The sequence below is a fragment of the Sparus aurata genome, chromosome 12, assembly GCF_900880675.1.
Source record: "Sparus aurata chromosome 12, fSpaAur1.1, whole genome shotgun sequence".
Classification (NCBI taxonomy): domain Eukaryota; kingdom Metazoa; phylum Chordata; class Actinopteri; order Spariformes; family Sparidae; genus Sparus; species Sparus aurata.
Window position 1 is genome coordinate 14,971,154 of NC_044198.1, and position 27,906 is coordinate 14,999,059.

At 42.0% G+C, this 27,906-nt stretch overlaps 2 protein-coding genes across 3 annotated transcripts; both read right to left on the reverse strand.

The window, feature by feature from the left end:
• Positions 1–335: 335 nt before the first annotated feature.
• On the reverse strand, positions 336–14,035 carry osbp2a (oxysterol binding protein 2a). The gene is made up of 14 exons (XM_030436512.1): positions 13,443–14,035; positions 11,700–11,905; positions 7,902–8,152; positions 7,613–7,781; positions 6,390–6,510; positions 6,218–6,284; positions 5,993–6,127; positions 5,648–5,893; positions 5,364–5,484; positions 4,422–4,525; positions 4,039–4,134; positions 3,478–3,662; positions 3,127–3,347; positions 336–2,840 (listed from the first exon to the last, which is right to left on the reverse strand). The coding sequence occupies exons 1-14, from the start codon at positions 13,610–13,612 to the stop codon at positions 2,701–2,703; spliced, it is 2,232 nt and encodes a 743-aa protein (XP_030292372.1). The 5' UTR covers positions 13,613–14,035; the 3' UTR covers positions 336–2,700.
• A 1,438-nt stretch (positions 14,036–15,473) lies between these two features.
• Positions 15,474–27,845, reverse strand: atp6v0a2a (ATPase H+ transporting V0 subunit a2a). 2 transcript variants are annotated; one of them, XM_030436610.1, is made up of 20 exons: positions 26,935–27,845; positions 26,677–26,755; positions 26,331–26,428; positions 24,304–24,441; positions 23,781–23,857; positions 23,549–23,675; positions 22,651–22,733; positions 22,464–22,557; positions 22,179–22,391; positions 20,231–20,381; positions 19,990–20,129; positions 19,742–19,899; positions 19,553–19,643; positions 19,348–19,466; positions 18,087–18,297; positions 17,886–18,005; positions 17,670–17,786; positions 17,396–17,513; positions 17,153–17,324; positions 15,474–16,512 (listed from the first exon to the last, which is right to left on the reverse strand). In XM_030436610.1, the coding sequence occupies exons 1-20, from the start codon at positions 27,043–27,045 to the stop codon at positions 16,410–16,412; spliced, it is 2,520 nt and encodes an 839-aa protein (XP_030292470.1). In that variant the 5' UTR covers positions 27,046–27,845; the 3' UTR covers positions 15,474–16,409. The 2 variants fall into 2 exon arrangements, with proteins under 2 accessions (XP_030292470.1, XP_030292469.1); XM_030436609.1 differs by having other exon boundaries at positions 23,781–23,878; positions 26,935–27,844.
• Positions 27,846–27,906: the final 61 nt, after the last annotated feature.

Below are 27,906 nucleotides of genomic sequence, written 5' to 3' on the forward strand. Positions count from 1 at the left end.
TTTTATAAACAGTGGTTTTAGGTAAGTGGCTTTGAAATAATGGAGTACTTTACAAAAGATAAACAGTGTAGATATAACATTTTCCTTTATCATATTATAAAGCTAAAAATATGTAATTTTTTGTCAGATGAGAGCCTGGTTTGTTATTTTGCACTCATGGCAGCAGCTGGCGTTCACCCTCAGCCAGGACCAAATACACTGTCCCAAGATAAATTTACAGTTGGCCTCGAGGCATTATGACAGACACAGACTGTGTCTCTGGATGTCTTCTTTGTCATCGGTCCCTTGTGATATAAAAGCAAAAAAAAAACCTTTGACAGTGAACAACAGCGCGGTGACAGCTTTATGTTTTTATTTGAGCTCAAAAATGTAACGTCTTTGAGATCATTGGGCACAAAAGGTGAGTTCACATCATGTTTCAGTAAGAGTCCACAAACAAGTAATAACTAGGTGAAGAGGCTTTTCACTACAGAAGTGCTTAAGCACTCTAAAACCATGCATAGCTACAGTATATGTTGCCATGGAAACCTTTGAGTTTATGGAGCATGTATCATTACCTGCAGGTAAACATTGTGCTTTATTTGAACAACACCTTATTTGCATCATCAATATTATAACCTGTACCTTACAAACTCATATTTAATGTAATTTCATGTCCCCAACATCTCATTAATTGCTATACAATCGTAATACAATCCGTTTAATGGTCCAGTGTGTAAGAATTAGTTTTTATTCATGTAGAATCACCTGAAACTAAGAATCGTTGTAATGTCATTCCCGACACAACGTGCCGTTATATCTACAGACGGAGCAGGTCCTCTTCCACATAGTCCGACATGTTGCACCACCGTGTTTCTTGAGCGTTTTTGTGTTTTTAGCAGCCACCGTAAGGGAGGGTGAGATGAAGAGCGTTATGTTGTTTTTAATAATCTAATACTAAATTCTACACACTGGACCTTTAAGATTGTGTGAACACAATTAAGCAGTGACCAAAATGTGAACGTTCAAGTAATGTGAAACAATACTTTCTGACAGTGATAATAACTGAGGTGATTCTATTTCTATCATATTATTGCTATATACAGGCTAAATCAACCGGGCAGTCCTACTTGTTATAATACACATTAAGCTTGAAACTATAAATAAATAGGTAACTATTGGTTATAGAATGTATATTTACTACTAATGTACACCAGTGCTTCCTTGCACACAAGCGTTATGTACTGCTAATGACTGATGTGTATAAATCAGATTTCTTTACTTAAGTATCATTCGGCTAATGGAATACTGTTGCCAAAACAGTTTTGTGCTGCATGAAACACTGTTCTGACTTGGGAGTATTTTCTTCTCAATCGTCTGAAAAAAGCAAAACACTTTCTAAGGTATAAACCACTCATAGAGCTAGCCATTTCTACTATTCAAAGTGGTGGAAACAGGTTTGTTGCTATTTACCAAGAAGATAAACCCTGATATTTTCAGTCAATTTTAAACAAAATTAAATAAAATTCACCCTAAGGTATACATGTAAGTCCCTTGCCTGCTAGATTTCTATAATCTGTACAGAATCTAAACATTTGGATGCTGTTGTCATAAGGGAATTACTACTTCATCACATTATTAAGGCTAAAACTACTATTGAGCACCGATTTAATTCCTTGCTGAAGAAAATCCACCTGGCTCAATTTAGATTTATACATCAGATATCAGAAGTGGTACTCCAACAATTTACTATTGAACTTCCATTAAGTGTGGGGACTTGTGAGGACTTCATTTTAAAGTGAGTGTTCACAATAGATTGAGCAGAGGTCGAGATATCCTGATTTTAGTCCTTAGTATGGGTCAAGCTCCAAAAATGCAGGATACTGCATTTCCCATAAAGCAACTCAACAGTGTCAGTGTGTCTTTACTTAGACCATCCCAGCATGCTAAACGCGTAAAATTCCATGCCCCTAGTCTTTAACACGTACCATCTGGTGCAAATTTGTTCAAGTCCAAGACTGGACAATTACTGTAAATCCTTGAAGATACTGTTTAATTTCAAGAAGTAGAACAGTAAAAATCCACAAGCACCAGGTGGATCACTAAAAGAAGTGAAAAAAGCCTTTTGGTGCTGATGAATGTTATGTCCTGATACAGTCTTTTTAAAGCCTGGTGTCTCTGTCAGAGCTCAGCATGAGGAACACGTTGTTCCAGCTTTGAGGAGAACGAGACATTCAGTTCTTCAACCACTCCTTTCCCCAAAGTTATCCCTTAAACACACCCACTGGATCAAGTGTGTTTTGGTGCATAAGTAATTTCTCTGTAAAGTGTATGCGCAAGCTTTTCTGCCCCACACTTATATTGACACACATGTGATCACCATGTACTCTCATAAATCTGTTCTCTGCAGCGGTGAACAAGCGTACACACAGCACACATAAAACTGAGGCCATGCATCCTTAAAACACAAGTTATATTAGAGCAGAGGAGAGTAGAATAGTAAGTGGAAGCAGGAGCTGTTGTGCTTGAAATTCTGGGACTGGTGGCTACTTTCAAAAGCTGACTCAGTCACACACACACACACACACACACACACACACACACACTCACACACACACTCTAATCTACACCCAAACAACTGTCTGTAACTCAGAAAGTATCCTGGCACCAGGAGGAACAACTCAGCCTGTCTGATGCCACGGTGTATGGTAAACTTTTGTCCTAGAAGATCTCAGGGCATTGGCTCCAGTCCTGTCTGTCTTTGGCCTCCCAGTAGCCTCCTCTGTAAACATAGGTGTTTTCTCTTGTTTCATCCGTCCTCTTCTCAAACCACAGTGGCTGGTAGCCCTCGATGTCTTGCCCTATGAAACAGAATCACTTTTTCTTAAGGCATGACTTGATAAAAGGTGAGAATCTGATAAGCAAGGCAAGTAGGTAAGTGAATAAAGTAATGTTATGTAATGTCAATAAAGTTCATGTAGACACCCAGTTGAATTTGATTGACTTGCCACCCACACACATTCACAACATATCTAAAGTAGTCAAACCAACACCTGTGTTGAAGGTTTGTACATCATCATCTTAGAGGTAAAATGCAGAATTTTTATGTTTAAGTTCCTCTATTCCTGTTGGTTTACTTGTTCTCACCTTCCTCCAGGGCCTGGTTAGCTTGCACCTCCCTTTTCTTCCTCTCCAGCCTCTGACACTCCTCCAGACGCTGCTTCTGGACATTCGCTTCATCCCACAGACCTGCCTCCATCAGCCGCTGGTCTGGTCTCAGGCGACTGTCAGTGGGCGCAACACCCTCTTCTGGTTCATTGAGAGTCAGAGCCAGGGAGGAGAAAAAGTGCATGTTCTCTGCATTATCTCTGGGAGAGTAAAAGAGAGAAGAAACAACACAGTAAGACAAACTGTCAGACAGAGGGGGGGGGGGGTGAGGAATGGGTGAGGACAGACAACAAAGGTGAGGCAGAAATGTGTTAGATAAGATAAACATACGGGAGAGGATATTTCTTCCACAACAGTTTGGGCTGAAGAGTCTGATAAACTGTCTTTTGTTTGCCCTCAGAGCCTCCGCATCCTTGGCTGCTGTCCACTATTTTGGCGCTCTCCATGATGTCGTCCCAGGTTCCTGACAGGATGTAATGTGCTGTGCCCTCTCTGTCCTCTACCACTCCTGTCACCTAGAGACACCAGAGAACGTGAAACACAGGAAGAGATCGGTTACATGCACACTCTGACTGCTGGGCTCTGACAGATTCACAGCTGGGTTGTACTTTATTATTTTATTTTATTTTGTACACCTTCTTAGGTAGATGCTGCCATAATGGCACATAAATCAGGAATAGGAGAGCTCTTGAAGGTTATCTACATTGTTATAAAGAACCAATATTAGGCAAGAGTGATGCTCTAACAGTGCTGTGGATTCTTGACAAATGTTTCTGCCTTCTGGAGTATAAAACTTTGTTAATGCTGTGAAATCTGAATGAAGGATGCTATCAGCCTTTTTTCCCACCTGAAACAGCTAATTTTAGAATTAAATGGGTACAACAGACTTACTTTGCGTGGGACTTCTCTGGAGAAGTAGCTGTAGGGGGAGAATTTGAGACGGCAGGTGTCCTTGGTAGTGTTATTTACAATGTCAATGTCCCCAGACTGCCAACAGCAACAGAGAGGAAAACACATGTGACTCACAGGCGACCCAAACACACGTATACCAGCTTACTCATTGATACAAAGCAAAGTTTTATTTCTGTCAGTTTTGTCTTTCATACAGTAAATGTCCTTTCTGTTTGCGTTATTCATATTTTGAATGTTTAGATTTTTTTAATTCTACATTATATGTTTTTATTTTGGCCTTTCAATTGGAGCACAAACTCACACATCATGTCAGAGGCAAGTTTTGTTTTTGACAGTTAGGAATACACTTGAGAGGGTCACACCTGATCAATCCAGAGTTTCCCAACAATAATGTTGTGCACCGTTGAAGTCACTTTGCTCCACACATAGTGGTTTCCGCTCGAGTGGAACTGCAGGTGAATGTTTCCTACAGTGAAGAGAAGGAAGACACATATATTGACGGGGGCAAAACATTTAAGTTTTATAATTACTAGACTATGTTAAATTATTCATGTTTTTAACAAGTATTTTGTGTAAATTTACAGATCATATCTGGTATCTTGTAGTGGTTTATATTATACAGTATGCTGAACTAAATCAAAGTAAATACCTGACTTTAAAGACGGCACAGCTCAAAGTCAGTCAATTCACACCTGGCATTAACATGTGTCTTGAGTGACCACCTGTGAATGAATCTTACTTCCCTTCACACTATACGCAAACACAACGTACACTGCTAGGACAAAGAGATACAATGTTTTTAACATTTGCAGGACTTACAAATATGAATAACTAAGAATGTCTTGTAGACAGTGTTTTACAAAATTCATAACATTTCTCTAAACTAAACAACTCAACTGAGTTAGTTTTAAAGGAGTTTGGGGATTTTCCCCACTGGCGACAACGACGTAGCCTATATTGGTTAGTGTCTATTGTATTAGTAAAATTTGACAAGTTTACCCTGAATAAATGTTATGTTTCATAAATTCTGTGTAAATGGTGATCATACTGTCACCATAACAACCACCACGTCCCACACTGATGATGTCCTTTCAGGGCTCAATCAGGACGTACTAGCCCTTCGACTACAACAGATATGTTGTCAAATACGTCCCAGACGACCTTGATAAGTGGTTTGAGTGATGGGATCACAATGCCTGTTGGTGGATGCTTACACTTGTGTTTAGCGCTGTCTACTTATGTTTGGATCACTAAAGATGGATGTTAATGCCAAGAATAAACAAGTAATCTGACGTATTTCTTACCAAATGGCACAACAGAAATATATTTCCCACGAAACTTGCTATCAATAGTGATGTGCTGCCACAGGGTCCATCCTCTCTGTGATGTCACATGGTGGGCAGCAGCTGGTGGGTGATGACTGACCTGAGAGTGGATGGCACCAGTTTGTTTCAGCAGAGGCAGTACACACATCACACTGCATTTATATTTTTGTTCTTAATTATGGGGGAATCTTATCTTTAGACAAAAGCAAGTATGAGTGTGTGTAAAAATTACCTCTGAAGATATGTGTCTGTGCTTGTCTCACCTGCTCACAAATGGAGCGATAACCATACTCCTCCAATCGGTCCAGCTCGTAAGTCTCCCCCAGCAGGGGGTTGAAGGGTTTGGCTGTGCGGTGGACTGTGGTGGAGTAGGAAGAGACAGAAAAGGCAGCCACCAGGCACATCTGCTCAAGGGAGGAGTCACAGCGAGCTGCCCGGTCCAGAAGCTCGCTGTACTCCAGATCCTCAGTCAGGCGCTGCAGCATAGACAACGGCTCGTTGAAGTTTACCTACAATCACACGGAGGCAGAAAATAATTCATTTAAAAGTCCACATTTAAAATTCCCAAAATATAATAAGGCCAATTTGTACTACGAGTTTTAATTTACAGGCATGGGTATCTTGGACAGATCTTTGCCAATACAGTTCTTCATGATGCTCCACAGGTTAAGGGAGTAATTTGGTTTGTCAGGAATGCGACTGCGTCTTGTTCTTCGTAGCATATGGTTTGTGCCTGAGGTGTCCTAAAAACAATTAAAAAAAACACAGAGTTTTAGTGGACAAAAACAGTGAGGCATGCCTCTTTTATCAATATCAGTATTTTTGGGACCTACGTTCTCAATGTGAGTCCAGTCATTGGACACTCCTCCACTCATCATACTCTGGTTGCTCCCTGAGCGCCTGAGGGAAAGCAACATCATTTAAATACAGTTCACCGTTTCACAGTAACTGTGCTTGTGGCTGATCTAGGACACAGTTCTGAGATTACACTGCATAGAGTCTCACTTGTGCTGTATGTTGCCACTAGCAGTCACGGTTATAAATGCAGGAGAGTCCTCCATGGCATCGAAGAACTCTGCCTCGTCATTCTCATCGCTCGCATCCCCTTCCTGAGACCGCTCCACACCTACAGCAAGGAACACAGGACAAGGAGATGGGTTAGCTGAGTGTCTTATATATGTGTTTAAATTAGAGACAAGCAAGTAAACCATCATCTGTATCTGCATTGGTTTCAAACAAGTAAATTATCTCTATGTTTAATCAAAATGGGCAGGTCTTAAATAGGAAGTGGACGGTGCTTAATCCAGAAATGGGCAGGGCCAACTAGAAATTGTTGTTGAACTTATTTTCAGATCAATGTTTTTGAGTAAGAGAACTATTTACCGAACAAGTTTTTATAAAATTGAATCAATAAACTCCAGTTAGCGACCCTTCATATATTGAAGCACTTCACTAAAAACTGTAAAAGTTAGTATAAAGTACATTATCTGTATCAGATAATTGTTTCAGTCGAGTATTCACTCAACACTTATATAAATCATAAACGCTGTTAAAAAAACACACACACTATGACAGAATATCCCAGCAGAAAAGATTGTTGAAGCTCATGAAATGAATTGTTTGCAACTGATACAGGAAGATTTATTTAGCTTGCCTGTTGCTTTGTATGATGCTTGATATAACCATGAAAACTCATTTATAAGAATAGGATATGTCTGTGACAACTTAAAATGCAAATAACTAGTGTTTGTGTAACTTATGTAGCATTTGCAACAGTGGTTTAAGGGTCACACCAAGAATGATAACTATAACAATAAATATAAATAGATTGACAACAATAATGGGTAACGATATTGCTGAGATTACTTTCAGAGTGATTTGATGAACGATCGACTTTAGGGACATTTTCCTACAAAATAATATTGCAAGGGGGCTTATAATGTTGGTTTCTAACTGTAGTTTATCCCTCTTATGTAAGCTTATTGATGGCATTTAAGAGACACTTTTGAGATGGTCGACTCTTACAGTAGTTGTTGCCTTGATCGCAGGTGTGTAAGTTGCAGCCATTGTACAATAAAGTTATGTGTTCTGCACTAAAAATTGAGATACATGATGTCTGACTGAGCAACATTTCCATGATAGACATGCATTACTTCTACTGGCCAGAAGAGGGCCGTATTCTAATCCTGTCAGACTTCACTTTAGAGACAGCGAATGATGTGTCTCACCTGTATATGAGGTGGGATTCTCCCTCCAGGCTCTCTCTAAGCTGTTGTGCTGTTTGGCTAACTGTTCGATGGTCTCCTCCAGATGGTGACGCTGTTCTCTCTCATGCTGCAGGGCCTTTTGCCACCTCCGGCTGTGAGATTCTGCTACATCCAGAAAGTCACGACAAGCCTGAAGTGTGAACACAACACACATCATAAGATGCAGGCAGAGCTCTCATTAAAAGAGACATTTGCCACGGACTGGTCTCCAGTTGTTGGACAGGCGACGGCTCGCACAGTGTGAACTCACATTGATCATAGCATTGGAGGTGATGCGGAAAAGTGTGGCTCGCTCATTAACAGCTTTCACTTTGTCGGTGCTTTCAGAAGATCCACGAAGTTCCTCGAGTTCGCTGAGGGAGCGCTGGAGGGCGGCACCGTGCTTTCCTATCAGCTCATTACAGGTGCTCAGGTCGTCTAGCTTGCTGGCCAGAGTCTTGAGCACCCCTTGGGTTAGGGCTCGGTCCTCCTGAGGTACAGGGCCTTCATCTCCTGAGTCATCTTCACACAAAGACATAGAAGTAAAAGATTAGATTATTAGATAATTTCAAGAATCATTAAAGGTTATTACATCTGAGCAATTTGGCTGGTGAAAAGATTAAGTCTGTACACAGCATGAGAAATTCATTTCTCATCAGACATCCTGAGAAAGACAGTTTAAATACTCTCAACTGAGATTGAGAGCGTGTTTATGGGGAATGGATGGAAGAGGATAATAACACTTCACACCCTGATCCCCCACACCCCTTCCTCCACAAGATCGGAAAACTGTGAATGAACACGGTTGCCCTGGAAACGTAGGCCTGTGCAATCGGGAGGCTTGGCTATTTTTAGAAGGGAGAAAGAAAGATGACGCACTACCCTTTTCCTCCGCTCTCTACCCCTTGCTGGCATGAGATGAGCCGTCAGTCTCAGGGATTTTTAGAGGGCGACTGGATTGATTCAAATACTTCATAACAGACAGATCATGACATTAAGTTAAGAAGTCCTTAATTACTTAAACCTAAAACCTTGTCTGTTTTACGCTAAAAATGTCACTCTTTCATCTTAAATAAAAATTCAAAAGTGTATTAATCAGACAAAACATTTTTCTCAATCTACCACGTCTGTTTGTTTATTAGAGGTAAATTGCTAAAATGACACATTTTTGCAAGATTTTTAGAATTTACACACATTTCTTTGTAGTGTTTTTGTCCACAAAATATATTTGTAATAACGGATGTGCTAAAGAGTCTGTAATCTATTCAAAGACCCTGGATTCAAGACATCTAAAAGGCTCTACAAATGTAGACATTGGCTGGTTTCACCGTCAACAGTTATGAATGTCAACATGAATAATCCAGCATTAAAATGCAAATGACTGCCGCCATCATACTGTATGTAATGAAACTTTTCTAGGTCAAAACATGTCTTCCCTGCTAAAAGATACGGAGTGTGTGTGTAATCTGAAAACTCCCAGGCACGGTGACTGAATCTAGGCCAGTGCCTGCACTGCCTGAGCAGGCAGAACAATTACAACTACACTCTGCGAGAGAGGGGGAAAAGAAATAAAAACAATCAGGGCAAACTGGATTAACAAAGTCTCAGGAGGAGGAGAAGATTAAAAATGTGAGGATGAAATATCCTTCAGGCATCTGTGATGGTTTCATGACCCATATACAACAGAGCGAGAGGGATCACTTGACTTATTGTAACCAAGGTGTGTGATTTTACTGATTTACTTTATACTGATTAATTTGATCCAGCTGCACTCAAACCTCTTCATATGGAAGTGCACCTATTCTTACATAGACATAACACACATCCGTGGAATAATAGTACATGCTAGTCTTTAATGGTCTGGTCGGTGCGCTCGTGGTTAATTTTTCACACAGGACACACTGGAGAGTCTGAGACTAAGTGGTGACTCATCGTTGAATCATGAAAACACACCCACAGGTGAAAGAGGGAGCAACAATATGGACACAGAGTGGGCAAAGAGAATCACAGTTAAAAATCAGGGGATGCACTATGAGCGTCAGCAACACAGATGAAGCCTGTTTGACTGTAATCCTTGTAAACAGCCATGTGGATTCACTCTCACATACCTTAAACTTTCACCTTGGATTCAATGTTGTCAGATAGGTTTGGATGTAGCTCCAGAACATACCTATTCATACTATAAAAATGGCACATGTGTAGTGTAGTGCTCTTACAAGATTCCGCAGTACCCTACCAATAACTGCTGTTCTCATCCACTTTTAGCCGATTAATATGCCCGGCTATTACTGCCACTAAGCCCATAAACAAACCGTGTAATATCAATCTGTCATCAAATCACATCAAGCATAACACCAAAGGACATGCATAACAACACACAAGCTATTCTGTTTATAACTGTGTGACAGTATTAATGATGTTTCTTGAAGAATAAGACATTAGATTAGTGAGATATCAATATACATAAAAAGCTGTGGTCATATTTCAATCTATGTTTACATCATTTATTGAAAATATTCAAGCCAAAAGGGTAAGTAAGAGCACTGTAAAAAAACACACTAGTTGAACCGTGGAAAACCTCAGTTCAAAAAATAAAGTGTGTAAGTGTAAAATCTTCTAAATGTGCTCAGCTCCTTTAATCCTGTTAAGTATTTTAGCTGTAATCACCACCAGAAAGCCAAAGTCCATTGCTGCACAATGCTTGATGCAGAATAAACACCTCACACATCAGTCATGGTCTCCATATGCTAATGTGGACAGGGTAAAAGACAACACTGATTTGCATCTTGCAGGTGTGAACGTTTTACTCAGCACTAACGGGTGCTTAAAGGCCCACACCTCTTGGGAATGATTCCTCAAACAGCTGTATTTACCGTAACAATCTGGAGAAAAAAATATGATTTACAGCAGACAAATATGTCACATTAGACCGTGACTGACTGTTAAATATTGTTCTGTTGTTCTGCAGCGACTTTGAAACCTGCAGTGCCATTTTAGTGCCTTCAAAGCAAATTCTGTCCTGTGATAGAGAAATCAGGTCAGCAAATTGACACAGAATACAGACAAACTTACTGAACTCCATAAACAGATGCACACCGCAACATAACAAACACACACATGCATGCAAGCAAACGTGCAAGCACAGCTTCTATCTTGATGCTGATTCTGCTCTGTGTAAAATAATATAATAACAGGTTACTTACAAGGTGAAACTCATTAAAAAGGCTGCACTCCTGTCTCCCTATTGTCCACAGTGTAGGATGAAAAATGTTTTCAATGAAAACGCTCACACCCTCTCTCTCTTCCACCCCTCCTGTTACCAGAACTAGAGGAGGAGTCTAAAGGAAGGTCATTTCATTCAGCTCTCACTGTCGTCATACTGAAGGAGACAGGGAGGGAGAAAGGAGGCGGAGTGGAAGGGAAGTGGTAGCTGCTTGTGTGTGCAGAGGAGAAGGAGAGAAGGAGACGGTGGGGAAAACGCACTGTGCATCTTGTTCTCTGTTCTTTTGCTTAAGCATCTGCGAGGAACAAATAAGACTAGATAGCAGCACATTAAAATGTCTCCCAGACTCCTGGAATACAAGACTTTTTTATATCATGATATTGTTTTTTCATGTGATTTGGTCCCAAAGTACAAAGTGTACATCATAGGAATGAAAGCTGAAGTAATACGTTATTTAACATCACCTGACTGAATGCAGATTTTGCATTAAACAAGCGTCTCATACATTTCCCAACTGACCTTTCCATGAGAACATATAGATCAGCACTGCCCTCTTGTGGCTTGTTGTTTACATAACGCAACAAATAAATAAAATATGCATTTAGGTAAGTAGGTCTTTGTTGCATGAGCGTGCATTCAGGTTACAGTTAAAATTAGATCGTCTACCACAGATTTTCTCAGGTGAGACGTGTTGTTTCTTTCAAGCACTTGTTCTGGGACAGTTCTTTGCTCGAGGGCAGTACCGCACAGGAACATTCACCACACATAAGCAGAGCTAGAAACCCGTTAGAAATGACACTCCAACACATTGTACTGTCTGAAATGCACATATTATGCCCATCTCACCTGAGTGGTGCATTAGCAGAGTGGCATTGGCCTTGGCTTGCTGCAGGGCTGACACCCATCTCTGACACTCGCCCTCTGAGGTGGCCTTCAGGTGGTAGCTCCGGCCTCCGCTAGTTAAGACCAAGTGGCAGGTGTCGCCCACCTCGATGTGCGCTGTTGCCAGGGGAATGGTGCCCCGGCAGGTGTGTGCCATTTCTGCCTGAGTCCTTGGGGAAGCAAAGAAAACAGTTGGAGAAAGGATGAGTTGTTACTGGTGGCATGACGCCATGGTTTCTGTGTATATGTGCCCCATTTGCAAAATAGGGCAGTTTCATTTTTATAGTGAGTTCAAATTAGTTTACTGTTAAAAAACACATCCAAATAAGTCTGTCGAACAATCAAGCCTCTGTGATGATGAAGGATTTCTCTGGTGACAAGCTCCTGAAAAAGCTGGACAATTTGTAGCCTAAATTTCTCTGGGGGCTTTGAACAATATGTACTGTGGCTTTCCACCTCTGACCTTTTATCTTACATGATTATGGCTGCTTTCATACAGATTTCATATACTATTGTTCTGAATGTTTTTGACAAGATAGTTTAGAATTCCCTTATGGTTAGTGTACTATGACATATATAAAGGATATACTGACCATTTAATAACAATGATTGCCATAGAGCAAGATTATACATGTAGAGTAATAAACAGTATAGTGGAGGTCAAGTGATGTTGTTTTTCACAGGACCGATACAGATACCTATTATAAATCATCAAGGAGACCGGTGAACTGATATTTGGAACCAATATGCATTTGCAGTGAAAATGAAAATCTTAGTTTAAATATTTTGATTGATTCTAGGTACAATTTCCTCAACAATTCTGTGGTATTTTACTTGAGTATGTCCATTTTCTGCTAGCTCATACCTCTAACATTAGTTTTTAATTACTTTTACTTTTGACATGACACTGAGTGGAAGTGGCATATTTTTAATAGCTTTATTTAATCTGTAATCTGACTAAAAAAACAAATAAAAAGACAGAAACAAAACAGACTTCGATAATTGGAAAAATGCTGAATATCAGCCTAATATTCATCTGGCCTGATAATCGGTCTATCCCTACACTGTAGAAACATACAGACTCTTCTCAGGCTCCTTTACTTGTTTTGCATTTTATGTCATAATCTGTTCATATCCTACAGTTTTATATTACTGAGGGAGAGCTGTCTCTTTGTATTGTTTATCAGTGACACATTTAGGTTACAGTTAACACTGTCATTTTTTTGTAGTTTGACTGAAATTTATGCGAACAAATAAAACTCAAATTCATGTACAGCTATCTTAAACTAGCTAGTTAGCTATACTAGTTATTAACCTAGCCGAATGTTGCAGTTTAGAATAACAATGCATGAGATTCGCATGAATATGGGTTAGCTAAACTACTAAAGGACACAATATGGAACATGAGCTCTGTTTGTTAGCTGTTAATTTAATAGATTTATCATTCACGAGTCATAAATTGTCAAATTAAGTCGGTGACTCAGGTGATTTGAACTGGCATCTGTCAGGGCACTCCCTCTTTTGGATGGACAAGCTCAAAAGTTTTATTTTGCATATAAGAATTATTTAGTTTAACATTTCGTAACAGGTATAGTCTGTCAGTGAACTGACACGCAGCTACGAAAATGAATTCTGATGAAGTTCTCCCGTTATTAAAATAAATGCGTTTTAAAAATGTCGGTCGCAGTCACCGTTAGTAACCGTTACCTGTAGTAGGACAGCAGGCCGTTGCTCAGGACGAACCAGCGCCGCTGGTAGCCCTTCAGGTAGTTGGTCCATTTAAAGAGCCAGCCTCTGTAGGTGTCCAGTCCGTCCAAACACGGCAGGTGGAGTCCCGGGAGAGTCGGGGAGGGCAGGCACCTCACCAGCTCGTTCATATCCCCCCTCTCTTGGCCGCCGACGTTACTCCTGCGGGACGGACGGAGAGCGGCTGCAGTTTGCGTGGAGTTGCCGCCTGTCAACAGCTGCACCGCCACCTTTTAGCTAGCTGCGTGAGTGAGCCAGCTGCACCGCACCGCACCGCTCCGCACCGTATCCTCCGCTAACGCTACTGTTAGCTTGCAGCTGTTTGCTGGAGCAATGACTGTGCCCCCCTTTACCCTGAAGTACTTTTCTGTTTTAAAAATAAATATCTAGTGACGTTAAATGTTCCCGCTAGGATGAGACGGAGGAGAAGCGCATCAGAGGGTTAGATGATCTTAAAGTGTTGCAGCGGTTGGAGGCTGCACTTTGACTGCGTGTTATATTAAAGCCTGTGGATGTGAGAGAGAGGGGAGATCATGATGACGTCCTTATTACGGGATTGTAGCATATGGGTGCAGGTCTGTGTGTGTGCGTGTGTGTGCGTGCGTGCGTGTGCGTGTGTGTGTGTCACATATGGCATTTACTGCGGCTTTTTTCTCCTTTTTTTTATCATAATTTCAGGAGCCCGTAGGAGGTAGATTAGTGCTTCGAAAACAATAAAACCAATAATGCTGTGACAGGATGTAACAAAATAAACACCAAGTAAAAGTAATACGTTCAAGGTTTGTTTCTTATCCTTATTTCGAGACATCTGAAAAATAAATATAGATTCGCAAATTTCAGTCAGAGATTTTGAGATTTAAGACGAGAAGTCAGAAGTTTTATGGTATGTTGCATCTGTGGCTCTCAGTTGCAGTGTGGGGTCATCGCCACCAGGGGGCACCGTTGCTGCTCTGCCCCCTGTCACAGCTGCAGTATGGATACAGCAGTGTATGGTGCTGGTGGTCTGAGACAATGTTCATTATAATGTGGTTAGATGTTGTTCTATGTGTGAAGCGTGCGGGAACAACAACTTTCATTCCCTTGTGAAACCCTTTTTTGTAAAAAAAAAAAAAGCCTAAAAAAATAATCTTGACACCTTTGTCAGCAATAAGCCAGGCAGGTCCACTTTATATCATTAGCTTATAGTTTTTCATTCAGTTTTTCCCTCTGTCAGTCTGCTGAATCGCATCATCAATCCAAGATGATATTAAAACCATACACCTTTGTAATAAAAAAAAAAAAAAAGAACATATTTCATCAAACAATGGCAGTATATCTGATTGTGGGTGGCTGGCAGCTTGTTGCCAAATGAAAAGTCCCACAGATAATTATGCCTTTAAGAGGATATGACATGTCTACAAAATTAGAAAGCATTTACATTTGATTTATGCTCACATCATTGATTGAATGCCACCTCAAATGATTAAAGAGCTTCTAAAGCCTTGAAGTATAACATTTGGGATTAGGGTTGTGGCAGTGTAGTGTTTAATAGAAAATTAACATCTATTATAGCACAAACATTTTGTTATTATCAAAAAATAAAGGACAAAGTTTTCATGTTATCATAATAAAGCGATTGTTCTACCCAGACAAATCTGCTGTTTCATTTCTTTAGGATCATAACCAATAATTGTAATAATAATAATAATTGTGTTGTGCCATGATAACATGATGATATTATGGTTTTCTCAAAACTTGATGACTAATGACCTACAATATTATGTTGTTTAAAATGTTGATGAACCTGTTTGATCACAGAAAGTTGAAATTACAACTGGAAGAATTTCTCACAAATCAGATATAATAAAGAACAAATGAGGTGAGTGCTGCACTGGGTCCGGAGTAAACATGGAGTAATGTTGAAGTAAACAATCAGGAATGTTTTTCCTGTAAAAAAAAATCAAAAATCAAAAATCAGTGAACAACTAAATAAAACCACACCGGCACCAAAGCTGTATATGCTTGCGTTTCTTGAAACCTTTATTCAACACATCAAAATGGTAAAATATTAGACTCTTGTACAGACAATAATTTAAATAAATACCATGATTAATCATCATTAACGAACGCAACGAGCAGTATCATCAAAGAAAGACCTAAGGCTTCTTGATTTTTTTTCTGGAGTATCTGATATTTTTCCTATCGATTACAGGGGAGGTTAACTTGAAATAAATGCGCTAATAAGTAAATAAGCAAACAGCTAACGGTTGAGGATTATTTTCATTTGGCATCATCACAGTCAAAAGTGAAAACTTTTCATTGTACAATCATTTCTGCAAAGTGCTTTGTGACATTATGCCTCACAAAAAAGGGTTGTCATGTTTTATATCCTTTCTTTAGATTTCAATGCCTGCGGGATTTGTCTCATCACGGAAAAAAAACAACCTGCAGGCATCCCCATATCATCATCCGAAATAAATCTCTATGGCACTACGTCAGGATGCTTGATATGAACTTCAATAGTTGTAACATATTTGAACTTTACATTGCACTGTATAGCTGTTTATTTTAAATACCATGTCGTAAATCATCCAAAACCAGTTTACACAGCACAAAGCAAATGAAAAGATCCACTCAACTGGTGTGACAAGTAGTGCTGAGCGACATCTCGCCCACAAAACTGAAATCATGAACGGAACGAGAAGAAATTTTTGAGCCTCTGTATACTCAGAGGTCTGCTGGGTACAGTAGTAAGGCAGTCAGCACAGCCGAGAACACTTTTAAAAATTGTCGTGGTGAAAAACGTTGCTACAAGAGTGAGCTTCAATCCATTGTCTTGAAGGTTTGTTGTCGTTTATCACAGTGTGAATTCTTCCTGCTTCCGGCATCCGTCCAGATCACAGAAAGTCTGCCCTCCGCCCGTGTGCAGTACTTCAGGGTCCGTAGTTTTTAAAGCAGGCCGTCTTGTTCGAAAACGGAGGGCAGGAGGGAGAAGTCAAAGGGCACGAACTTGACACCGGTCCCGTGGTAGAATTTGTTCTGAAACTCCACCCTGAAATTAAAGCGTGCGTCTCAATCTTAATGATGAAAGTACATTTTAAAGACTCATCATTCGCTAATTAAAAAGGGCTTTACGTCTATTTAATTCATCAAGAACAGTCAAGAAAAGTTCAGAAAATGACCTGAATCACACGGTCTTACAGAGTAGGAAAAGATTTGATTGAAAGTATACCATAATAAATGTATATTAGCTGAAACCACAAGTCGATTAATAGATGCTGACAGAACATAATAGATGTCGTGTTGTTTTGATAATGCATCAATCGTTGGAGTGATGCTTCAAATCAACAACGCCTCAGATCCCCCCTCAGCCTGACGAAAGTTGATATTTGCTGGATAGTTGTCTTCTTTAATAGATAATTGAATGTCTGTTGGTTTTGGGACTTTTATTCCAAACAAAACAAGCACATTTGAAGTCATCGTCTCTAATTTGGGGAGATTGTGATTGTAATTTCCCACCATTTTCTTATAACAGATCAAAAGCTCCATCAGTTCATAGAGAAAATAATGGACTAACTTAAGTAGACGCAATCCTTCCTGATATTTTAGTCTCATATCACAATGTTTATATTATATCCTTGAACATAGGAATGATTGTGATCGTCGGGATCAGTCGGTATGATGAGACTCACCAGTGAAGTCGGAGAGCGTGAAGGAACGCCGACAGACCTTCCATCACCAGCAGGATGGAGACGGTGAGCATGGCGAAGAGGCCGAACACGGGGACCAGAAACACCACCCCGACTCTCGTGGTGATCCTCAGGCCCAGGCGCATCACCATGGACCACAACACCTCCGACAACTCTGAAGCAACACAAATATTAATTCAAGTGTAAAGTAAAGAGTTCAAAGTAGAAGAAGAGTACTGTACTCACGGGCGTGAGCCAGGCTGAGCGCCCAGAGACGCAGGTATGATGCGGTGTTGGAGATGCAGCCCAGGCAGTACTCTATGGTGTGGATGGCCTGGTACAGGAGCACGTCCGCAAAGTCAAACTGCAAATCAGTTTAAATAAATATGTTAACCTGTCACAGCATATTCATACTGATGAGATGAAGTGTAAAGGAACAGTTCACCCAAAATTGGGGTGAGAAGTTGTCTTTTAAAAACGCATTTCACATGTAAAGGCAGGATGGTGGTGGACCTCTGACCTCTTTGGGAAGAGCTTCTCTGCTGGTCATTTCATCAAGTCCCTCCTCTTCATCCTCCTCATAGGATGGTGTTGTGGAATTGTCGTCCTCACTCACACGCCTCACCCTCTCATAACCCTGAGGTGACGCGACAGCAGTGATTTTATTGGCAAATGAACCCAAAGCTCGTTAGATTGCACGTGTGACCATATTTTGAATATATGTGATGAGACATACTCTGCGTCTGCGCAGGCCTTTGCCTCCTCGGTACAGCCAGTACAAGTAAAGAGGTTTTCCTAACAGCAGCACGGGGACTGACAGCATCGCTACCAGGACTAAGAAAATCTGCAGCCCAGTCTGTTGGATCAAGATAACAAACGTGCGTTAACAAGGAAAAAAATCAGTTTTTCTTCAGATGATACAATTGTCAACACATACCTGGCCTGGGTAGAGAGGTGTCATGTCCTTCCCCTGCATGACGAACATGTTGATGAAGTGGATGAGGATGCTTGGAGCCTGGCTGGAGTCTCGTGCGCCGTACGCCAGCCACTTATAGAAAATCATGAAGACCAGGTAACCGAAGAGACAGAGCAGGAAGAGCAGCTCAGGAAGAAACAGCAGATAGACATTAAATTTCTGTCTGAAGTGCCTGAGGGGAGAGAACAAACGATGGGAGTAAAGAAAGTTATATTACATGATATTAATGATCAGACAGCTTAATAAACAAACAACAATATGGTTTAAAAAAATACATTATATGTGGATGGAAGTTCTGTATGAGATATTTCCACAGGTTATCATCAACAAATTCCATTAACAGAACAGATGTCTTCATCTGGAGCTCTTTCTGACTTTTGACTCCCAGTCTGTGGCTCTCAGCCTCGAGTCCACTGGACCCTACTGAGGAGGACATACATCAAAATAATTCCCATGAACAGCTGGGCACTGCAGTTCTTTTGTAAATATAACTTAATCAGCAGTAAATTGTTTCTGTTGGGGGATTATTCTTTGAAGCAGTTTTGGCACTCTAGAAAGTATTTATGGCAGCGGGACTATGTGGGATTGACTCAAACATAAACTACAGTGTCCATGGTCATGGAAATGAAGGGACATGTCACCCAGTGGCATGTAGTGTGGCTGACTGATGGGTTTTCAGGCACACTAGCAGCACTGCTCTCTATATATGTATGTCTCGGCAACTATTTAAAGGATTGTAATGGGATTTGGTACTGTCATGATGAATACTAATGACTTTGGTGGTTCTCTGACTAATTTTATGCTGCCAGTGGCAGGTCAGATTGTTCAGTTATTGGGTGAAATATCTCAAAATCTACTTGATGGATTGGAACATAATTTTGTACAGACACTCAATGTTCCCAGATGAGAAAGCCTACTGACTTTGGTGACTTTTCTCTGGTGCTACGATGAGGCTATGCAAGTATAAGCCATTTTCTAGTTGGCAAATCATAGCATAATACATTTTGACAGTAAACACAGCAATCAACACCAGCACGTTAGCATTGTTATTCTGAGCATGTTAGCAATTAGCTCAAATAACAGCTTTGCCTTAGTACTGCTTCAGAGTATATATTCATCAAACACACTCAAATTCAGTTTTATCTGCACATGCTGATGATGCCTGACACTGATGGAGGCTGTTGAGTAAAAGTGCAAGGGACTTCTATCTCGAGTCACTCACAAGTGATTGAAGACACTCAGCACCACTCCAAAGCTCATGTGGATGACCCCAATAACAACTGACATCTTCATCTTGTAGGAGTTGAGGAAGGACAGTCGGTTCACCGCCATATTCCAGATCTGATGGCATATTAAAAAGCGTCTCAGCGCAAATGATACAGGGTCCAATTATGTCAGGAGAGTAGTATCTGAGTTCATTTACTCACAGGATCGATGCCAAATGGATACGGACCGCTGAAAACACCACTGACATTAGGGTCTAATGTGAGCAGAGCGTTTGTTTGGAGGGTTTTGTTTCTGCGACGTGAAAGAGAGGTGTGCATCAGTCATAAAAACACATAAACACATAAACCACAATTCTGTTTCAGAGTGTGTTTTATTTCCTGATAACTCACGTCCACTGCTGATTAGTGAACATAGCCTTAACGCTCCAGCCAGAGCCGAATATGTTGAGGGACTTGGAGAAACAGTCATTGTATATCAGGCCGGTGTAAATGGAGAAAAGCCCCATCATCAGGATGATGTAACGTCCGCTGAAGAACGTCGCCCATATCTAGGACCGACAGAGACGCGGCTATCAGCTTAAACTAATTTACGTCTATCAGTCCCTGCATTATGGATGATTGGAGCGACTCGTTCCTACCTCATTACTGGACCGTTTCTTCTTCTGATTCTTTTCCGTCAGCACCATCCACAAGGCGAAGAGGCTCATTACCATCCCGTGGCCGAGGTCGCCGAACATCACAGCAAACAGAAAGGGGAATGTGATGATGGTGTAGGGAGCTGCCAGTGAGAGAAACATGCCGTACTTGATGGACTTCTCCAGAGAGAGGAAACACTAAAGAATAAGTTTGTTCTGTAGAAGACGGAGTGTGAGTTCTTACCTGGGCTTACCTCGCGATAGTCCCCCACCCCGTAAGCCTCCACGATGCTCTGAAAGCCGGATGTGAACTTGTTGGTTCTCAACAGGGTGGGCGGAGTGTCGGTGCTCGGGATGCGGTTCACGAAGGACGGCACGGTGGCATCACCTTTTCTCTGTTTAAAAAATGACAAAAGGACACCACGGAAATCAGTGATGTGTCACCCATTGACACACCGAGAAGCTTTTTTCTGGATCTCGTGTCAAACATTCACAGGTTCGAGCGATTCATTGACTGGAAAGTTTGTCTCTAGTGCGCTCTGGGCGAGAAATCTCATCTCAAAGCAGCCAATCATGCAGCCATATATGCAGAAGGATTTGCTGGCATATAGTGAAGTAAACACTAACTGTGGCAACAACAAATGAAGCAGCCAATAATGCAAAAAAAACCAAAATACAACAGATGGAGTGGCACAGGACAGGGAGTCATCCAGAATGCCTGCTGCCAGTATCGATGCAAGAGAATGACAAACACGTCTTAGGGATGCAGCTACAGCCCCGAGCAGCTGATAAGCAACGGCAATTCAATTAAGAGGCAAAAAATTAGTCTCATAATTAGCTCAAGAGGGCAAACACCCCTCTGAAAAATAGATCGTTTTCTTACTGCTGAATCCAATCGATTTATAAGGCTATAAAATGAGGCTGCAATATCGATGCTTTGTGTTACGAGAGGCTGCTTTTGGTGCATCAGATCAAATGTAAGAAAGTCGACTGTTATTTCCATATTTCCTTCAAAACCAGAGTTACGAGGTGCTTCACAAGAGAGACGGACAAAAATCGAGAAATATAACAAAACACATCAAACCACAGGACTATAACATTATAAAAAGGATATAAAGATGTCAGTCTATACATGCTTGTGGTCCTGATTAAGCTGATCTAAAACTGAGTTTGCTCCACAGTGTTGGAGCTAAACCAGCAGAAGCATGATCTCTCCGTTTGACTGAAGCCTTATTGAGACAAAATCAGGTGTTGCGGAAAAAAACACCAGTCCTCTGATTCATTTTGAGTGTGGATAGTGGGATTTAGGCTGCGTCTGTGCAGATCACAGGGGTCGCCTGCAGGGAAAAGTCGAAATAGAATCATCTTTTGTAGAACAGCGACCCAACATCCCCCAGTCACACAGGCCACAAGCTTGTAAACAGTATTGTTGTGAATGCAGTTTACACTAAATGTATGAAATGACATTATAAATAAAGCTTATAGCCTCTCTTATCTATGGAAGTTGTTGCTTGACATGACACGCTCTCTGTCAGGGTGAAACAGACACTGTCGCGTAGGCCAACAAAAAGACACATGCACAACAATTCAGAGGTCCGCCAGAATCGCTCAGAGTTTCTATCGTGTTGCTTGGTGCCTCAAACAACATCGTGCTACCAGGGGAACGCACCGGCATTAAAGGAGGAACACAAACTTGCTGTGGATGGATAAAGCCTCTCTGGAAGAGTTGTTGTGCCGAAGCTGGGACACAAAAACTGAGCTCTTTCCAGGTGACCGACCAAATGGAGACTGCTACACTAATCGCTTCACTGCCTGAGTTAGTCTGAATACAGCCTTAAGTCTGGACTGTGGACCTTTGTACAACAATGGGATGTCAGATCTAAGGGGGTCTTTGGCAGAATTAGCTGGGATCACCCTCCCGCAAAATTTTATTATGCTGTTGGTTGACATTAGCAGGGAGGGTTAAAAAAAATGAGTTAACAAAAAATAAAAAGAGACATTTCATAGATATTTGTAAATATTTTGGTTGTTTTTTGGAGCTACAAAATGATGAATAGAGCCTATCAAGAGAGTTCGATCATCGTTCAGCCAGGGATGCTTCAGTGCATTTGTTCCCAACAGTGGAAGTATAACACTGTTAATTCATCATGATCACAGCATAATCAGCCCTGACACTTCTTCCTCTTACTCACCGAGCCCTCTTCCAGAGCCCCCCGCAGGTTTGCCAGGTCACTGACGGGACACCACACCTCGGCGATCAGACACTTGTTGGTGACGTCGAAGCTGCAGAGGTTCAGGATGTGGTAGATCGCCTTCATCTTTTTCACCTGCACCACCCAGCTGTAGGCCGACTCCGAGGCCTTCTGCAGAACCTGCCTCAAGTAGTCCTCAGTGCGGTGCAGCACCTGGAGGAACACGACACTTAGCACAAACTCACTGAGAACGTGTATGTGTGTTGAACGTTTCTCGAGTCCTACGTTGTTGAGGTCTTGGATGCGCGTCCGTAAGCTGTCCAACACATCTGCCCGCTCCTCATCGTTCTCAGGGTGGGGATAAAGATGGCAGTGGTAGCTGAGGGCGAGAAAGACAGGCGAGTATGCTGGTACTGAAGGAGAATGACCACAGGTGCAGGACGGCACAGTCATGTGATGGAATCGCTCTTACCAGTCGCAGATCTTTTGAACTTTCTGTCCGATCTGGTCTCCCCAGAAGGAGATGAGAAACACAACGCTTTTGCTAATCTCACCCTGAAACAACACAGATGAAGCACGTAATTACTCATCGAGCCCCGTACTTTATCTTAATCCAACGTGAGTGGTTATTGTTCCCTATGCCAACAACGAGAACTCTTTTGGTCGTAGCCAACTGGACAGTAACACATCTGTTTAAACCACTGTATCTAAGCCTTATTGTCTGATTCTGCCCTGTCTCTACACAGAATGGATGATGAAAGCATTTCCAGCTGCTTACACATCTACTGACTGAGCTGACGTCTTGTGATAAATTATCTCGTTATATTAAGAAATTGGCCTTTTGTTATCTCCAGATAAATCAACCCATGAGCAAACGAGCTATGTTATCCTGAAAACGACAACATCATTGTAATAATGATCTTGAAATAGGTCATTAAATATAATCACTCGGCTGCCATAGATGTGTCTTTTACATGTATTTACAAGTGATCTTTGGCTGAATGCAGATGCCAGCTGCAGAAAACACCAGGGAGCAGACGCTGACATTTTAGCCATTGCAGACTTTATCTACAGGAGCTCTAACCTGCTTCGGTGATGTTCGTCATTTGAGCCAGCAACAGTCGGCTAAAAATATCTACTCATCTGTTTTATACTGCTCTTTTCTAATAGAATTAATAAAATAAAAAGATTGAGGAGATTTGTGAGGTTAAAGCTTTACAAATCCGGCTATTTTGCCAATCAAAAAAAAAGGGAACCAGCTACTTGAACCTCTTCCTAGTGGATGAAGTGTGTCAGATTGTTAGATTTACATAAAGCCTCGCGTCAATCACAACCTTTCGATTCAAACGTCTCTGTCCAATATGACTCACCGTGTCGAGATCAGCAAGGTTCTCATCCACCTCCGCGTAGCTGAGGATGGTGTAGCCTTTACACACTCTCCACAACATGCGCTCGAAGGCCTCCACCTTCACCCGCTGGATGAGGCCCGACACGAACCTACAGCCAGGAGAGGTCGCATCAGGTTTGAAGGTTCATTTCCTAATCTAGATACTCTAACGTCCTGCTTTGTGGTGGTAAATGCCACGTTTTTTTGCAGCTCACCCCAGCTTGGCTCCGAGTCTTTGCATGCCGGTGCATCCCGTCACCGAGTCCGTCTCCATCGTGGGGAATTCTTCATACTGGGGACCAAGAGCCTCATGCTAATTATAAAAAGGAGCATGTTTCATTCACGACAGCTTACAGTAACCGTGCCTTTACATGGTTCTGATCTACACAAAGCCGACGTGACGTTCACCCGCTGGAATGTGATGTTTAGTCTCACATATTCTCATTGTCGCTGTATCGCTTTTTTGTTTAAACCCGGCGGCCTGGATGAGTCAGGTGCTGCTCGTAAACAGCTGCACCGCGGGCGCGTCATTAATTAAAGTCGGCACTAGTTCCACCTCTGTCACCCAGTGAAACAAAACACGTCGGTGATAAGAAGACACAAGGGGCAGGGAAGCATCTTGAGGCCTGAGATGCGAAAAACTCCAGAGCTGGTTTGTGGAAAATAAAAGCAGCTTATGACAGTCGGTCAGTGTGTGTGTCTGTGTGATAATGAGGAGCTGAATGGAAACACACTCACTCTGGAGCGGCTGTGTATGAAGGTCCGCGTGATCTTCAGCATGTGCGTGTACTCGGTGAGCTCCAGGAGGTTCCTCTGCAGCTTGTCTTTGTTTCGGGCCACCTCGCTGAGCTCCATCTCCAGCCGCTGGAGCTGCTCCTGAACATCGACACAGAGCGAACAGCAGCTTAGGACACTTTTTTGAAAACATCAAATATTCTCACTGTAGATTGCTTAATCCACATAGGGTAGACAAAAAACCCTCCAAATGAAGTAATTACAACAAAAGTTTCTGCCAAAATGGTTAACATAAGGTTGAATCAATCACTTTGCATTATTTGTCATATATGAACTAGCGGTGAAAATATATAGTGATGAAAAATGCTGCTAATTGGCTACATGACCCGTCTCTGTAGCAGCATTTGCAACATTATTTTTACTGATGTGTTTATAAAAAAGGTCAAATATATCATGTTTATTCAAAAGTTTTTTTTTTTATCTGGAACATGAAATAATAAAAGTGGCACTCAGGATCTAAAGATATAGGATTGATAAAGAAAAAAAAAAAGTCTTTTAGTCTAGCTGTCAGGATTCTACTGTTTAAAAGTAATGAGGATCAAATATTGTTTTGAGTGAGAGGACTTTAAAAGGGTTTTGTAAATGTATTTGTCTTTTGTGTGATTACATTTATCTCATTAAATAATAATAATCATAACAAACATTCAATCTATTTTCATACCTATGGAACAGGTTAGGTAAATTAGCCACTTACGTCATTATTAAACAGTTGGGGTGTCACGATTTTGATTCTACATTGAAAATTGATCAAATTGACCTTTTTATTTGTCACTGACATCGAAAGCAGGATTGGCAGTTATCCCAGTATTTTTCCTCTTCGCCTCAGCCTACTTGCAGGTTTTTTCAAAGAAACAAAACACTTCAAACAATTCGGTGAGACACGACTAGCTCACCGGTTGCCTGCAGCTGCACCTTTCCGAAACTGATCCTGTAGAGGATGAACCAATCTTTGTTGATTTGCTCGGTAAGATCATTTACCTCGGCCAGGTTTGAGAAAACAAACTTTGAAACAAACTTCCGGGCGTAAAACCAGTGATGACTGGTTGATCTAGATACAGTGGTGTTACCGTCAGTGCTGCAAGAAAGCTTTAAATCGAGAACAGATTGACTGCTGACCTTAAAATCAAAACTAAAATCGCAATCGCACATCTGGAGAATCTCAACACCTCTATTAGAGAGGCACTACTACCTTGTATCCTGTCTTTACAAAGACCAGATTCTGCAGGTCAGACTGCAGTATCCTGGAGAGGGCTTCACTGAGGACTTGACACAACCTGTGACTCGACTTTCCTAACAGGAAGTTGGGACTACTTGCCTGAGTCTTGTCACACGTCTAGTATGAACTTTTCTCCCAGTTTAGTGAAGCCTGGATGTTAACCAGACAATTGTAGCACATGAACAACTCCTGCTAATCATTCTCCAGCATGTGTGCTACTTATTCTGTAGCGGTCGGTCAGAAAAGCCAACAAATAAGACGAAAAATGATGCAATGATGGGCTACATGCTGAAACAAATATGAAAGTCAGTGACACAATGGATCAAACTGGACGTCTCTCTCATCTTCCATTACTGGCGATTACATGGAGGTGCTAAAGCTGGCAGAGTACAGGCAGCCGGAAACTAAACCGCGGTTCGTTTCCTGGGCAGATTTCATCTAGAAGTGACACCAACCATCACCAGGAAAAAAATCAAGAATACTCTAAGTTTCATTGAAGAGCTTGAAAAAAGATGACACAGGTAAAGTGTACATCTGAACATGAACAGAACCAGAACACCACTGCGCATCTGAACCTAGAACCTCCTGACCAAGACCAGATTCAAAATGTATCACTTTTTCTGCGTGCTGGTGCCCCACTGCATTCAGCTGGTGCCCCCTTGTATTTCTTCGGCCCCTGCCCCTCAAACACCCTGAGTCCTCCACTGCTACACAGGCACTTTTCTGTAAATGTGTGGATTAAATCGACACTTACCATGATCTCAAGGACTTGTCTGGGGGGAGGAGCGAGCGGGCTCTCATCCTCCTCTGGAACAGCTATATTCGCCTTTTGGATCTCCCTCAGGAGGTAGCCTGCGTCCACACACACACACACACACACACACACACACACACAGAAAACATGCTGATGGTTTGTTTCCTGGTAATTAATGCTGGGGTGTCAGAGCAAACTGCAACATCTAAACCTCCAGGGGAGCCATTTTTACAGAACACACTCCACGCCCTGACTTAAACTACCCCCGGTTACACATCTGTCCAGGTGTGTGCTCCCGGTCACATGATGATGGACCCTTCCCAGGTGCGGCTTGCTGCTCTCTTACCCAGAATCCTCTCCATCTCCTCGCATCTCTTGATTTCGCTGACGAAGCGCCGCTGGAACGAGCTGACACTCGGGTTGAGCTGAAACCAGAGGAGCACCACAGGTCAGGTGGCTGCAGGTTATACTGCAATGTGCAACCACAAGGGTCCATCGTGACACCTTTATTACAGTGACATAGACGTGGACGTTTGGGTCTATTTTTAGAGGCGCACAGACTTTAGAAAAATGAAAAATGAGTGCTCCAGCCTTTTCTACTTACATCTCGGAACTCGACCAGCCCCAGCTCCCCCAACTCACTGATGCAGTCATATTCAGAGCCGGACTGCAGGAACAATTGCGCCAGGCACATCTCCTCACTCCGAAACACCATCTTTATCTGCCACACAGACCTCCGCCTCCTCCTCCTCCTCCTCCGCCTGCTGATAATCTGCCTGTAGCCTACTGAACCTGCACAACGAGCCGTTCACCAGCAGAGGAAAAAATAGGACATCACAATATTCACCCCGAGTCGTCGCGTGGCTTTAACCCCCTTAACCAATTAACATCACCCCCGAGGATTAATTACGTCCGTTAACGGTGACGTTCAGAGGGGAGACCTGTCTCTCATTCTGTCTCTACGCGTCGCATCGCGTTTTGTTTCCAGCTACAACAAAAACACTAAAAACAAAACAAAAGAAAAACCCGCCGACGTCTAGTGGAAAAACAATATGAAAACAAAGACAGAAGCCTCCCTGGCGGCGATGCCCCTTCTGCACCGAGCGACGAGACAGAAAGGCGTCATCCTGTGGGCGCTTTACCTTGTACACCTGTCATCATCACCACAGCGCGGAAAAAAACACGGGAGACGACGCGACGCGGGCCGGACAGGAGCGAGCAACAGGAGAGGCAGAACCGGAGACATAAATCATCAACCCGCCATGCAGACAAATGAGGCTGAAGGCAGCCTCGCGTTAAAATAAGCCACAGTCAGAAATAGACCACGGCCTTTATTCGCGCTACGTCGCCCGGCAATTGACACAGATTGCGTCTCCGGGTTGCCAGGTTTGCTCACAGCCGCGGAAATGATCGAGTTTGCCTCGATGTAGAGGTGGATGAAGCTGGAGGTCTGACCGACAGACACAGTTAAGGACGCAAATGATCTGTACATATATACACTTCACACCTCGCTGTGTCAACATCAGTCCTGTGATGCTCTCGAGCCTGTACATTTGTACGGAAGCCCACAGGGGTT